Below are 16,608 nucleotides of genomic sequence, written 5' to 3'. Positions count from 1 at the left end.
ACTGGCTGTCTCTGTAGTAGTGGAACCAAGTCAAAGGTTTTGAAACATTTCTTCCTTAGTCGTGCTTTAGCCTGTGGAGCAGTTTCATTGCAACTTTCCAGATGGATCCAGCCAACTAGTCTATTTGCTGTTCTGTAAAACAAAATCTTCAAAGTAGGGTATGCATACTGTGAGGTGCAAAGACTTTCTAAGGGGGAGACAGGTAAGTTTTAAATAATAGTTCTCTCAACTATTAGTGGCTTAACTCATCTATTGAACAAAGAGTGAATCTTCAATTCCATACATAAATATTTTTCATAAACTCAGAAAGTTTAGCAACTCAGTAGGATCCAAGTTGTGAAGCCCATTCTCTCCTCTCCCTTCCCCTTTTACAATTGCTTAACTATCACCTTCCAAAAGAAGAGTGCTCCCCTCACCCATCTCAGTTTTACTCTGTGGTGGAAGAACCAAGAAACATTTCCAAATATTGGTGCTGAGTTGGACGCCAGTGTCTTATAAGTCAACCCATCTCCACTTCTTTTTGAAAGATATCATATCAATTTTCAGATAATGGGTTATAAAAATAATTCTTAATGATAGACTACTGATCTTTTTTTGGTGCAAAACTCAGGAGATCAAAGAATCAAGTGACCTTGCCATGACAAAATGCCTTCTATTCTTTTCCACTTACGTACATGAGTAAAGTTTATCAACATTAATATCTACAAAAATGGAAAGTAGGAATACGATTGATTATGAATCTTGTCTTTTCTAGCAATAAATAATATTCATCCATGAAGGCAGGAACTAATCACTTAATTAAAAAAGACATCCATTCAACTCATTGAGACAACTTTACAAAAAAAATAATGTTTGTTAACTATTTAAGTTTTTTAATATACATATATATGATACTGCTAATAATTTTACTCAATCCAGAAGAGTTTTTAATTATTTAGACCCAATAGTCAAAGGATACTTATTATTTATAAAATTTCAATGAATACCTTTTTGATACAAAAAAGTATTAAAAAAGTGATCCTATAAAACTTCCAAGCTGAAATAACATTACATTAAGCTGAATTTCTGTAGTGGAAATGGACTAGAAAAATAGATTGAAGAATCAAAAGGGGGTGGGTTCATATGGGAAATCTCTAAATCTTTCACTCATTTTTCCATGAACCTAAAACTGCTCTAAAAAATAAAGTGTCTTTTAAAAAAAAAGAATCAAAAGGAATTCTACAAAATGTCTAGTTGCTAAAGAAATATAAACATTGCAGGGATTGGACACCCACCATCACTATGACATTTATAGTTCATCGGATTTATTTTAAAAAGAGGAAAAATAACTATAAGATAAATATTTATAGCATGTTGAGAAATTATATCCTTTGCAACAGCTTAAACTTAAGATGAAAAATCTTAGATGTCACGCCAACATTGTGCAGGCAAGCAAAATTTGTCGTAATTTTTTATAGAGTAGACGGACAGAAAATCTGAAGACTACTGCCTGAAATCACGCCATACACATTTCCACCTGCAGGATTTTGCTCACACCATTCCACCTACCCTTCCATCCCCATTCTGCAGCACCCAAATCAAATCCTACTTCTTCTAACCTCTATTTATGACGCTGCCATGAGGTTTCTTCCCTTTGGGAACCTGCACGGCAATTGCCTGTGCTGCTCATTGGCTCATCGAGTGTATTTGACCATGGACTCTTTTTTGAAATTGGTGGTTATATGTCCGACTCCCCAGTTTGAATATATTTTTCATGAGAAAAGACTGTGTATTAACTCTCTCAATATTACTCATTATTTACTACAAACACTACACTCTGTGAGGGTATCATAGTTACCCAAGAGCTCATCATCATTATAAGCAAAGATTAATGTCATTATTCCCTGTAAGGGAAGAGGTACAGGGTCTCTGTTAATAGAGATTTTTGGACAAGTTCACTATAGAACAAAGGAAATGTACTGGCCTATTGAAGAAACAAACGCAGATCATTTGCTTCCAGTATTCTTGTCTTTGTATCAAACCTTAGTCATACCAAAGGGAAAAAAAGTATGACTCATTTGCTGTGGATACAGAGATGGGTGAAGAAGTGAAGCTGAAATGTTAACCTGTCATGAGGCATTAGATGTTTGAGAAAGTAAACCAGATACTAATGTCTCTTTTTTCTTTCTTATTCAACTAAATCTGATTTTTGGCCCTATGTTAAATTTTAGGGCCATAGCATTTTTCATGAAAGGTTCTAGTAGAGGAAAAAGTCAGAAGTGGTTAATTTTAACTGTACATTTAGCTCTGAGAAAGATATTACTAAATTTGTTCCTTAAGTACCTTCCTTTAAAGTTGAGTTTTAACATCATTTTCTTTACAGATTCAAAATTCATTAAGAATGTGCCATTTGGAGGCACCTGAGTGGTTCAGTCAGTTAAGCATCTGATTTCAGCTCAGGTCATGAACATGTTTCCTGGGTTCAAGACCTGTATCAGGCTCCCTGCTCAGTAGGGAGTCTGCTTGTCCCTCTGCCCCATTCCCCCCACTCAAGGTCTCTCTCTCTCTCTCAAATAAATAAATAAAATCTTTAAAAAAAAAAAAGATTGTGTCATTTACGTGAAGATGTAGTTTTTAACTAACCCGCTGATGGTAACATATTCTCGATTATCTTTCTTCCATTAACAATGGGTTTTAGAGCAAACCATCAAAACCCTTTGACAAATTACTCTTGAAACCAACATCCAGATTTATAATCCAGTTCATTGGAGTTTGGGATGTGGTCTAGAGCCATGGAAGAATTTCTGCTTTTGTCTCAAACTCAGTTACAGATGTACAGAGCAAACCCTTCTTTGGCCTCCCTGGTCTGGAGCCATATATTTCGGACTAGACAGCAAATGACCATTCCTCCAATTAACCAATTAACACAAGTGTACTTCCCACAGAATGAACTGCTCCTTGTTCATACATTGCTTTTAAGTCTACAAATCAAACTTAACTTTTTTAAAGCTAAATAAGATTTCTGTTTCTGAATTAAAGCTTGCCAAATAAAAAATTTCGCTGAGAGGAAAAAATAGAACTTTTGAAAATGCCTTGTCAGGATGCTGAAATCTTTGTATTTTCCCTTGGAAAGTATCATAGAAATAATACAAGCCTGGAGGGAATGAGGTTCTTGACAAGTTGGAGGAAAAGGCTTATGTTTAAAGAGAATGGGGAGAGAAAGAGCCCCAATGTTGATTCATAGATTAAAAATTACATGCATATGTTATACAACTCCCCTGAGATGCTCTGTTCTCAAATAATTTAAATAGGTGGTATTACGGAGTTGGCTCTTAGCTCACTAAGGGAGGTTAGCTCAGAGTCACAGAGGTGGAATTTAGACTCTAGGAGCCAGATGGTCCCTGGTTCCTCAGTTATTGCATTTCTTTCATTGTGCTCTCAACAGTGCCCTCGATGCTTGGAAGTTTATAAGGCCTTCCTAAGGTATGCTTGCTGCCAGAGATGTAAAGCAGAAGTGAGCAGACCTTTGCTTCTGTTCTTGATTATATCCTGCATATATGGGGTGATGGGGACATGAGCCAAAGCTCTCTCTTTCCCCCAGCTACAGAGGACTGCCTTGCGTTAGCTCCTGGGATCTCTGATATTACTCTGTTCATTTTCAGGATCAACATCTTAGGGATGGACCCCCTAACCACACCTTTTGACAATGAGTACTACCATGGACTCTGCGACCGCATTCGGGATGGAAACACCAAGGTCTACTACCGCAAACCCTGGAACGTGGCTTCTCTGGCCTATGAAGTAAGTCTCCTCAGAAGCAAAAGCATTGCTCAGCTTTTAGCTGAAAAGCCACTTCTATAAACGTAATACTAAGTAATGTGAAAATTTCAGTAGAATGAGAATCTGATGGGAATATGTGATTGACTGAAAAGAAGAAGATGTATAGCTTTGATCTCTTTAGGAAACTCCGGTGGTCTACAACCAACCCTCAGTAAGGTGCACCTAGTGATAGTTTTGGCAAATACCCAGACTCCATGAAAAGAATCATCTAAGATTCTGATAAAACTATAAATTAAATTAATGCTGATTTAAGTACTGGGTACACTGCTCATGCTATTTAAGCTCATTTTTTTGCTAGTCTACCAAAAAAACTCATCTTGACATTGGCTTTTTCCTCAGCATTCCCCTTGGTAAAGCCTGCCTAACAAATGTAAGTGGTTGTTTTCACTCACCTCAAATCCCTCTAACTCTTGTTAAACTATTTCTTAAAATGAGGTCTACTCTACCCAGTGCCACCCCAAACGTAACCACCTTCTTGAAAGTCACCTAAATTCTCTAGAACCATCCACATATTGGACCCCTTCATTTAAAGGATTACTAGTTATCACCATTAGAGAGATTTTTTTGGGGTCTAAAAATAAAGAATAATAATTATCTTACTCTGAACCAGGAGCTACAAAATCTTTTTTTCAATGGTCCCATTGGCGATCTATAATATTTACTTTATTCAGTTTTTGCAAAGTCTTTTATCACTGTTGTCACTCACAAAATTTTCCAAAACACATATACTTTTAAATAAATGGAATTAATATTTCTTTTATTTTTAATAATGTTGTAAAACAGTCCATACACATTGCAGCCTCTGGCATTCCTACTCTTCTATGAATACTAAAGATTATAAATTCTATACTATTCGACTGACATTTCTTAACATGTGTGACTACATTATCCTTTTATTTTTTTGTACGTGTAAGTCCAGCATAGAATCATTTTCCCACAAATTTAAGGGAACATTTTGGATTATTGACTTTCTCCCCTCATGCCAAGTTTACCTTCTTTAAGCACCTTTTTTGAGGGGAAGATGATCATCTTTCTAAAGGTTATTACAAAAGGTCTAATGTCTTAAAAAAGAATACCACAAAGATAAGGTGACCTTTGTCATTGCTTATGGAAGAAGGGTTGTTGGTGTCTTACTTTGTGTTTTAGTTCTCAGGTCTGAGTCATACAGTTTTCCTCTCTTCATCCCTGTGATCAGTCTCCTAGCTTCTCTCTAGGGGTAGGAATGACCATGAGTGACATGAGATGGATAGGGCCAGGACCTTGCCTATGACTGATCTTGAAGCCTTATTTGGAGAGAAAATTTCCTGTTTTCTCTTCTTTACGACCCTGGAAATAGATGGGTTTCTGTACTCAGTATTTCGGATTTTATAAAGGTGATGTGTTATTTACCCCTAATATTGCTTCTGTCCCACAGAAGTTGGGAGCAACATCTCTTAGCCAAGGAAAACTAATTGATGTTCACACAAAGTAGGGGAAATGAAGATTGTAGCAACTTTTTATCAGTTCAGATCAGAATAACATCTCTAAGCGAGTCTTGGCATCAAGCTGATTAAAAAAAAAAAAAAAAAAAGCAGAGAAGATTATGGGCCTGGATGGTGAGTCAGTGTCAGCTAAGGAGGAGTGCTGGTAGAGTTCGCTGGAGGCTTGCTAAAGTCCCCCTTCTTGGTGCTACAACAGCTGGTGGTCCCCTCACTCTCGTCTGTGATGGTCTTGGCAAGTAGCCAAATTTGTTTCTACCATACATAAAAGAACATGAGCTTATTCAATGGAAATCTCTATTTTTATTCATTAGAATTTCTTCCTACACCTTCTAATATCCAATGGGATAGTTTACTTCCTTTTTTGTGTATTTTAGTATCATAACTGAATGTATTCTATACTTCCTTATAGCCTGTTATGCTAATACTCTACACAATATATGTGTACACACAATGCTCAACACATTTTTGTTAGATGAATTAATTTTTAAAATCCTGTCTTTGTTACTCATAGACAGTAATTTACTGTCTTTTATGTTTTGAAAGAATTCTACCGAACTATCGGAGTATGAGGAATATTTCTTAATAATGACGTCTGCCTCTGACACATTCACACTCTCTCAGTGCCTCTTCCTTCAAATGTGGCTCTGGTTCTCTGGATCTCCAGAACACAGCACATAAAATGGAATCCTGGCTCTGCTGCTAAGCAGCAGTGAGATCTTGGGTAAATTATTTATCATCATCGTGCCTCCGTTCCCTCATGTGTAAAATAGAAATACTGGTGCCTATCTCGTAAAGATAAATGAGTCTAAAACAGCCGGGAAGTTCTTGACACATAGCAAACCCTCAATGAATATTTGCTATCATTCCTTTTTCAAAGAATATAATTAGTAAAAGACTTCACTACAATTTAGTGTGTAATTAGCATTCACATTACAGGTCAAGGTTTATTGGCTATCTAGTAAGTCAGAAGTAATCCTGAACCACTGAAGCCTGCAATTATGGGGAAGAAAACAGGGATGGTGATATGTACAAATCAGTTACTTTTTCCTTAGCTTTCTTTGGTCCTCTCCTCTTTTGTTCTGGAAAGTAACAATTTGTAAATCGGATTTCAAGTTTTCATTACCATTCTCTATAAACCTGGGTCACCATGAATACGTAAGATTTAAGAGATCAATGAAGAATTGTAAAATGCGCCTGGATTCTGGTTGTCCTTTCCACCCCAAATCCTGCCTGAAACCTGGTGATTTTATATCCTGTGGGCTGCCAATGTCTTCTTGTTGCCTCTCAACTTCCTGTCTGTTTTACCAGAGCCACTCCCATCCTTAGCTGTGTTCAGCAGAACTGTGCTGTCCCTGGCATCTGAGCATTGGGGAATCCAGCATTTAACCCTTTGCCTCACTGCAACTGGCCCATCTCTCAGCTCTCACCCTCATTTATGACCACAAACAAACTCTTGGGTCCCATCAAGACCCAATTCTTTGGCCTGGCTTTCCTCCAGTCCATCTTGCTCCTCCAGTCTTCAATTCCTTCCTCTAATCAATCCCGATCCATTTTGACCACTCTTGATAATATTATCAGTGTCCTTGCCTTCTATTCCTTCTATAAACCAGAAACACTCCAACTTTAGATGAACCCTATTACTTTTCTGGCCCTCTTGTAAACGTGTACTGCTTGGAGAAAATCATAACAACAAAAGAACTGGTGTCATTTTAGCTTCAACCGAAGCCTCCACACAGTTCAGCAGGTCCACACTCTTCCCCCAAGGCTGCACTACCCCGCTCCCTGTTCCCACAGTGGTGGTTTAAAATTTCCAGCAATCCCCTCAAGTTCCTCATCTGACCATTCTGACCTTGAGCTCAATAGATGGAGTTAGCTTCAACTTGACAGAGAATACTCAAGCCTAGTCAAGAATTTTCTAGTTTTTCCTTCAAAGTTATCCTTGTGTACAAACTTACTTCTCACTCAGTCTACACTTAATATCTTTCTTCTCTGTCTCAGTAGAGACTGTGTCTTTCTATATGCTGGATTCCATGCCAGGTATCTTGCTTATTATCCATTTAAGCCTTCTATCAATGCTTCTCTCTCTCATCTCCCCCCCTGCTCTTAATATATAAAAATAAATACTTCAAGATTCTCACTAAAAGAAACACAAACACAAGAAGGAAACATCCATCTCCACATACTCTTCTTATCTATATTTGCTGTGTCAATTCACTAACTATATTAGTTCACTAGGGCTGCCATAACAAAGTATCACACACTGGATGGTTCAAACAACAGAAATTTATTTGAGACGCTAGAAATCTGAGATCAGGTTTCTTCTGAGGCCTCTCTCCTTGGCTTATAAATGCCATTTTTCCTGTATCTCCACAGCCTCTTCCTTCTGCTCTGAGTTATAACCTCCTCTTTTTAGAAAGGCACCAGTCGTGTTGGGTTAGAGTTCATTTTAATGACCTCATTTTAATTTAATTAACTCTTTCATGATTGTATCTCCAAATATAATCACATTCTGAGGTACATGGGCTTCAGACTTACATACATGAATTTGAGAGGAACACAGTACAGCCGACAACACCAAATCTCTATTACCTTTTGCCAAAGTCCATCTTGAAGTTTCTTTTGAGTTCCCTTTACTTAGGACAGTCCTAAGACCTATAGGTCTCACCAGAGTTCCTACTTTGCCTTGTTTCACAAGTCTCTGTCTACATATTCTCCTTGGGTTGAGTTCATTCCCTTCTGTGGCTTCAGTTTTCACCTCTAACCTGATGGTTTATGAATACTCTATTTCCAGCCCATGTGTCCCTCTGAGCTGGATACCTATATAGCTAATTGTATCAGGCATCACACAGTTAACATACTCAAAGCTGATATCCATTCTTCCACCCAGTTCCCTGACTCTTCCTCTTGAATTCTTCACTTAAATGGTTACAATGAAACAATGAAATGATATCTTCCTAATCACTAAATTCAAAATATGGGAATCATCCTAATGACTTCCTCTATAGACACATCTCCCTTGAAGCCTACAATACCTAATCAATCTCCAAGTTCCATTATCTTGTAATGTATCCTAAATATGTCTCCTCTTCTCCATTTCCACTGCCATAGCCAGAGCTTTATGCATCTCTCATTTCTCAGCGAAACAGCTATGAGAGTCGTCTTATCAGCTTCAGACTTCTAGTTTTGCTCAGTTTCAATTCATTCCACACACATCAGTATGAAGGTAAATGATTATCTTGATCTTATCACTTTGCTACTTAAATTTAGTGAGCGTTTCCCTGTAGCCAGCAGGATAATAGTCAATCTCTGTGGTAGGGAGAAAAAGGTCATTCCTGACCTGGTTTTTGATTACTACTCCCCCATCAGCTTTCTCTTCCGAGTTCTCTGTTTTAGTTAGATGCCCCACCTGCAAATTAATGTAACAGCCTCTGTTTTCCTTTCTGTTCTAGCATTTATTTTGCTATATCATATATATTCTAAGTCAAGTTTCTAGTTCTTTTATTTACTGTGGAATCCTAAGAAACTAACATGGTAAATTCTTTGCTTAAAAAAATGATTACTGAGGGGTGCCTGGATGGCTCAATGTGTTAACGTCTCTGCCTCCGGCTCAGGTCATGATCCCAGGGTCCTGGGATCGAGCACCGCATCGGGCTCTCTGCTCGGCAGGGAGCCTGCCTCCCTTCCTCTCTCTCTGCCTGCCTCTCTGCCTACTTGTGATCTCTGTCTGCCAAATAAATGAATAAAATCTTTTAAAAAAATGATTACTGAATTAATAAATAAGTGCATGCAGTATATTAGCGATCTTTACTTTTTAAAAGATTTATTTATTTATTAATTTTAGAGAGTGAGGGGGGAGCGAGTCTGGGGGGATAGGGACAGAGAAAAAGGGAGAGAGAGAATCCCAAGCAGACTCCTGGCTGACTGTGGAGCCCTATACCGGGTTCAGTCTCATGACCCCAAGAACATGACCCTAGCTGAAATCAGGAGTCAGCTTCTCAACCGACTATGCCATCCAGGCTCCCCAACAATCTTTTTTAAAAAGCTAATGTTCCTAACAAAGGCAAGAGCCCATAATCAAGTAAACGTAATTGTAACTGCCATAAAAGTTGACAACAAAATGGAAAACAGAGGCTTAATTAACATTCCAACTGTACTTTCTACTGCCATGTGAGTTCATTTAGAAGCCCCAGCAGAGTATAGATCAGGTTTATTATGTACCTGCTGGTTTGTTTATTGTATATTGATGTTTCCAAGGAACAATAAGCCCAGTCTTGTAAAAACTGCTATATTGAAAGGAACTATGGTCTATGATAAACTAATATGAATTCAAGTTTGGAGTCACAGGTAGAAATCAAATAATGAAGATGCTCTTATGCCATATTAAGTACTTTGGACATGATCCTGAGCATGAGAAGGGAGCCCCTGAGGACAGCAACATGGTCAAAGTTCATTTTAAATCTTTGTGTTTTGGGGATATGATTTCAAAAGGACAAGACCAGAGAGGTAACGACAGAAGGAGGCTATTTCATGGTCCAAGAAGGAAATGAAGAAAGACTAAACTCTACTATAGAAGTAGAGACTGAAAGGAAGAAATGAAATCCAGCATTTTTTTTATTTGGGCATATTTAAGAATAAAGAGGTCACTAATGAATTGGTGACAGTGTACATTATGGTCAATTGACAGGTTCTAAATGAAAACTGTCTGGGTTTAAATTCTGCTAAACTCGTCCACTTATCCATGGGACATTAGGCAACTTATTTATCTTCCAAAATCTCAGTTTCTTATCATACAGTGGGTGGCAATAATACATATTTCGTAAGATTTTGAAAAGGTTAAATGTGTTAATAAGTGCAAAGTGCTTAGAACAACATCTAGCCATAGTAAAGGATACTCATCATGGATGTAAAGTATGGAGACGGAAAGTCAAAGACACTCCCACTGGAAGCTAGACCATCAAAAAAAGATCTTGGAAGTCAGGGAGGGAGGAATCTTCCAAAAGAAGTGTCAAAGTCAAGTCCAAGAAGAAGACAGTGATTTGAATTTTGGTAATTTTGAATGCAAAGGTCTATGTGACATCTAGATGAAGTATGTTATGCAAAAAGTATGTTATATAGATGTGTGGGGAGAAAGAAGGATCTTAAATGGAGGCAGTTTAAGAAGCATCAGCATATGGATGACCATTAAAATCTTGAGAATCCTTGAGATCATCAAGGAAGTGTACAATGAGAGAGAAAAGAACATCAGGAATGAAACCTAGAGCACATTAACATTTCAGATACAAACACAGAAAATGATCTCTTGAAGATAATGGAGAAGAACCATATTTGTTACCTATTACTAAATTTCAAATTACCCCAAAATTTAGTAGCTAAAATGTTGGGAGTGTGTGGGTGGCTTCTCTCTGTACCATGGCTGAGGGTGGCTAATGAGATGGCAGTCAATCTACTCTTTCCAGGTTCCTTCTCTCAATTAGTGAGACATGTCTTTAATAATCATAATAAATAATGCATGTTTTTATTATCTATCTGTACAAAGTCTTAGTTACATCTCTAACGGTTTTCCCTTTTTACCTTCTATTTCCAGTTGTTCTCCCACCTTCTTCTTTTCAATTTGAACTCTGAAATATTTATTGGTTATATTCTATCTCTTCCACTCCCAGTTCCAGAAATAATGTTTCTTTCTTTTCAAGAAGCATCAGTTGCATAAACCTTTAAAAAGGACAGGTTGAGCTGACCCCTATAATATGCAAGCCCTTTTATCCGTCTCTCAAATTTCATCTTCTCCATGTCTGCTTATTTGGGTTTTCATAAAGAAATTTGCTTCTATTCTTGCATCATTGGCCTCTCTTCAAAGATTTTTTGCTCTTTCTTCATGATGATTCCCGGTATTGGTCCATCTCTGACTGTCTGTCATGGAACTGAGCCCTCTTTTTGGACTGACACCATCTTCTCTGTTTCAGGCTCTACTCACTTCTGTCATCCTAACAGAGTCAGACAGGACCGTTCAACAGCTTCCTGACAGATACCCTGACCAATGTTCTCTTACACCTGCCAACAATTCTCCACATTGCTAAACTGATCTCTGCCAAGGCCTCTTTCTTCTTAGCCATGTTGGGAATAAGTGCAGGTGCTTACAAATTAAACCACCCTTATCCTGCAGCCAATTAGCACACAGGAAGCTAAGAAGAGCTTGGCCTTCCAGGAGAGTCAAGGAGTACTTTTCTGGTGACATTTTGTTCAGCTCTGTCCCTTTCCAGCCTTGAAGATTGAGTAGAATTGTCTTCAGTGGCTCCTATTAGAGTGGGCAGTTAGGTTCTAACAGGATACCTGGAAGTTAGCAACGAAGAAGTCATGGCCCACTCAGGAAGTTCAGGGGGCTACCCTGCTGCACTCCACAAGAAGCCAGAGCAAACCAGACAGGCCCAAGATGGCAGGTGCCATGACAGGAAACCCCTGACAAAATTAGGAAGAAAAAGTACAAATCCCTGCTTCCCAACCCAATAAACATTCTACCCTCTAGTTAACAGCTCTCAATAAAAGATAGAAACCCAAGTGTGCAAACCTCTCACTCAAGCTCACCTTGCTCTCCTATCTTGAGAGTGTACTTTTCACTTTAATAAACTTTCCCACTTACGATGCTCATCCACTGTGCTGAGTGTCTGTCCTCGAGTTCTTTTCTGAGTCATGACCAAGAACCATCAGGGACTCATTCCGGATGGGCTGGTCGAGGCCCTAGAGCCCAGAGTCTCACCAGTTCACCCAGCAACACTTCCACTATCCTCAGATCTCAAAGCAACAGAAATACTATTCATTTTTCAAGGCCAAGTTCAAGGCAGTCTTTTCCATGAATCTGTTATTTTACTAGCCAGAATTTGTCAAGCCCTCTTTGGCAGGGTAGCGTAAGAATTAACAGCTAAGCCCTAGAGTAAGACTTTCTGGGTTTCAACGCTAGCTGTAAGAGCTTGGACAAATTTCCTAACCTGTTTTCTTATTGGTAAAATGGGGATAATTACAGAAATTATATTAAAGGTAAGAAATTAAATGTCTTATTCTATGTAAACCACTTTTAACAGCCCCTGGCATAGAGTAAGCTCTCAGTAAATATTAGTTATTATTGTTAGCTATATTAAAGTTTATAAATTTTTGTTAGCATCTACTATAGGCCAGACACTTTACTAAGTGATAAGGCTATAGTGGTGTGTGGATAAGAAAGACATGTTCCCTGACTTTTTGGAGCTTACCATCAGAAAGCCTATTAAATAAGCAATCATAAAAGAAAAGGTTTTTCATTTTGTTTTATTGTTAAAAATTTATTTATTGTTTGAGAAAGAGAGAGCATGCAGGGGATAGGGGCAAAGGGAGAGAGAATCTCAAGCTGACTGCACACTGAGTGGGGAGCTCAATATGGGGCTCAATCTCAGGACTGTTGAATCATGACCTAAGCCAAAACCAAGAGCTGGGCACTTAATTAACTGCATCACTAGGCACCCTACATTTTTTTTTTTTTAAGAGGCATGAGAGCTTATAGAAAATGGATTTCATAGTCTATGGGGTTACAAAAGAACCCTTCAACCCTGAAAAAGTGATTTAAGCTAAGACTTGAAATTGGAGTAGGAATTAACCAGATCAAGCCATATAGTGTGTATATGTGAGAGAATGTGTTGTGTTTGGTTCTTGGGGGTTGGGGGAGGAGGGAGAGGCAGATGTCAGAGAACATTCCGGAAAGTAAAAGCAGCATAAAAGAGCTCTTTTATGGTGGGAAGAAGCACAGGCTCTGAAAATTTAAAAAAATGTGTCTAAAGGGTTGGAATACAGTCAGGGAGAGGTTAACTTGGAATAAGTCTAGTTTAGACTTGATCTTAAAGGCAGTGGGAAGACTGAAAGATTTTAAACAGGGAAGTGATGTGGGTTAGGTTACTCAACCCTTTACATTGAGCACTTTTCCCAGCATGCCTGACTTTAATGAAAATTATATACATTTTAGTCCTTCCCATTAGAGGGGAACTTTAGCTTCCCTGTCTGAGCCCATGCAGGCCAGTATAACAAAATACCAGAAACAGGGTAGCTAACAACAACAACAACAAAAAAAAAAAAACAAAAAAAAAACACCACACAGAAATTTATTTCTCACAATTTTGAAGATGAGAACATCAGAAGTTCTTGAAGTCAGAGATTAGAGTGCTTGTCTGGTTGAGTTAGGGCCCTCTTTTGGGCTACTTGCATCCTCATACAGTGGAAGGGCTAACAGAGCTCTGTGGGGTCACTTTTATGACAGCACTAACCTCATTCATGAAGCCTCCTCCCAAAGTTCCCCCTCTGCCCAACCATCACCATGAGCATTAGTATTTTAACATATGGATTTTGTGGAGGGACATAAACATTCAGACCATAGCATTCCCTGTGCAGAACTGTCCCCCAGTGTACACTACGAATCCTATCTGTGCCACTGACTGAAGAGATAGGTCGCTCCTTCTCTGGCAAAAGTTACAACATATTGCAGAGGACCTCTGGAAAGAGTTTAACCACTGAAATTGACAAACCTCCCACTGATACCTGACAATTATCAAGTTGACAAAGAATTCTTTAACTGAAAGTTTCCATTTTTAACTAGGTTGTTTCGTTTGGGTATTTTTTTTGTTTGTATGTTTTGTTTTGTTTTGGTTTGTTTCCATGCAAAAATGAAAGTGTTAAAAAAAAACAGTCAAAAAGTCTGAATATCACAAAAGATTATGCAAGGAAATATAAACCTGCTCCCATTCCAGATTTCCCTTTCACAGTTACCCTTCTCAAGGGCAAACTCTTAGCTTTGTCGATTTTTCCAGTAATTCAGGGTACACGTAAAAACCTTTCTTAACTTGCTTGCTTTCCTGTTCTTTCTTTTTTTAAAATTTTTTTTTGTTTTTTTAAATTATTTATGTGTGTATGTATGTACTAAGGGACAAGAGAGTGTAAAGGTTGAGAGTGCAGAGCTCAAGTCTTAACCTTTCTGCTTAAATTAATTAACATGTGTAAAATATTCAAAGCTGTGCTAGCCTTCAGTCAGGGTTGGCTTTATCATTTCTTTCTTCCTTTCTTTTTTTACACAAATGGTAACATATTGTACATCTGTTGGGCAAATTGCTCTTTAATTATTAACAGATTAACATTTGAAAGCTTGCTCTGTTCTAAGTCTTTCATATATATTATCTCACTGCATTATCTCATAACAGTCTTTGGGCTGTGTGTGGTATTTCTTTTTCATAGACTAGGAATCAGACCCACAATGAGATTCCTGTGTCCTGTCCTCAGAGTCATGGAGTCCCTATCAGAGCTCAGTGATATCACTTGGGTATTTCACTCTTAACTCCCTTGCTCAAATACCCTTCAAATAATTGCTTTTTCTTTCATCTGTGTCTGTTTGGGGTGGTTTTTTGTATGTTGTTTTTAACAGCAATTCATCATTCTCTTTCAGACCAAAGCCGATAAAAATTTCAGAACTGAAAGTTACGAAGAACAGCTAGAGGTATTCAAAACCGTTGTCCAAGAGACGACATCAAATATTAATGCAGAAGTAACTTTAAAATTCACACCTACTGAAGCAATTGAAAAGTATAAAAGTACGCCTGAAGAAGGAAAGTCTCCTCGCAAAAATTTCTTCCATCCTACAGAAGGTGGTGGCAAATTTGGACTCACATATTCCAAAAATGAGAGTTACCAGAGCTTACTCTCACGTTCTTCTAAAACGGTAAGACCAAAGCTTAAAACAAAGAATATAGTGGGATATTTATCAAACTAACCAAACCCCCTGTTTTAAGTTTAAATGTTTGGAGCAAATAGAGTTCACTGAAGAGAGAGGAAAAAAAAATACTCAACAAATCTCCAAATGTGTGGCTAGGAGTTCAGGAAGAAGAATGCTAACTGCAGAAGAGGCCCATGGGATCTCTTGTAATGTAAGGGGGTAAGATGTTTGGTGGTGATGAACAGAAGAACAAGCATATTAAAAATTCGGAGCATGCTTTTGGACTGAGACTGTGGTAATGGACTGTTGAATTTATACCATCTTCAGAATGACAATGAAGAATCAGACTGAGGAATTTGGGTAATTAATCACAATGCCTTACACTGATAACTATTTACTTACTGGGAAGCATCTCTAAAGTAATGAGGCCATGAAATTGTACACATTGCATATTACATTGGTCTGCTTACTTTGTAATTATACATTTAATTTAAGGCTTTGAAAATGTGTTTGTCCTTTAATATTTAAGTCAGATTTAGAATTTTGTTTCATCGCCTTTGAAATACAGAAAACACTTTCTGTAATCAGTATGATGCCAATAAAACATTCATTTTTCCTTTTCTGATAATATAGTCACATGTTTAGATACCCTCTCCTCTTTTAAAAATAATAATAATTCACTTTTAGTACTTAAGTTGTGCCTAATCATACAATTGTTTTGAATGGCTCTCTACCTAGTCTCTATGTTAATATGCATACCCATCCATATTATGCAGCTGGAAAATCCTTTAAATCATACAACAAATATTTAATGTGGCTTTCTTATGTGGCCAGGCACTGTTTCAAGGGCTTAGAATACATTTGTGAACCAACCTAAAAAAGATTCCTGTTCTCATGGAGCTGAAAGTTCAGCAGGGAGAGATAGACAAAATAAACCTAATAGCAAAAAAGCAAGATATATAGTATTTAGAAAGTGATAAGTGCTATGGAATAACACAAGGGAAAGCAAGAGTGCTAGGCAAGGGCAATACTAAAAAGAAAGTTCAGGGTAGACTTCATTAAGGAAATGAAATCTGAGCAAAGATTTGAAGGAGGAGAAATAGCCAAATAGTCATAGTTGGGATGATGTACCTGGCAGAAGGAGCTGTTAGAGACAAGTCTCTAAGGTGGGAACATATCTGCCCATTGGGCCAAAGTGAACCAGAAGACAATGAGTTAGAAAGTTTACACTGAACCAGATCATGAATGGCCTCACAGCCTGTTCTGAGTTTAGCTTTTTCTCTGAATGACATGGGAGATCGGTAGAATTTTTGACTAGAAGACTGACATATGTTAGTATATTTTAAACGGGAAGAAATTACAAGAGTGAAGAGCAAAATTAAAAAGGTTTGTTGAAAGCTATTGCAGGAAACCAGCTGTGTGCAGATGGATAGAACAGGTAAAGGGTCAAGCATGAGTCAAAGATTTGGGGCCTACGCAACTGGAAGGCTGGAAATTGCTACCAACTGAGATGGAGAACACTTTAGGTAGAGCAGGTTGAAAGAAGAAAAACAATAGTTCAATTTTAGATTAAGTTTGAGATGCCTATTT

At 37.9% G+C, this 16,608-nt stretch overlaps 1 protein-coding gene across 1 annotated transcript in view; it reads left to right on the top strand.

Moving 5' to 3' along the window:
• C9 (complement C9) overlaps positions 1–16,608 on the top strand; it is a 49,741-nt gene that overhangs the window by 15,568 nt on the left and 17,565 nt on the right. The window contains exons 5-6 of the mRNA XM_059173862.1: positions 3,642–3,780; positions 14,752–15,024. Coding sequence (XP_059029845.1) covers positions 3,642–3,780; positions 14,752–15,024 — 412 coding nt within the window. The remainder of the gene's footprint in view (positions 1–3,641; positions 3,781–14,751; positions 15,025–16,608) is intronic.

Source organism: Mustela lutreola, chromosome 5, assembly GCF_030435805.1.
Source record: "Mustela lutreola isolate mMusLut2 chromosome 5, mMusLut2.pri, whole genome shotgun sequence".
In the NCBI taxonomy this organism is placed as follows: domain Eukaryota; kingdom Metazoa; phylum Chordata; class Mammalia; order Carnivora; family Mustelidae; genus Mustela; species Mustela lutreola.
The sequence above is the reverse complement of the archived record's forward strand: the minus strand, read 5'-3'. Positions and strand labels throughout refer to the sequence as shown.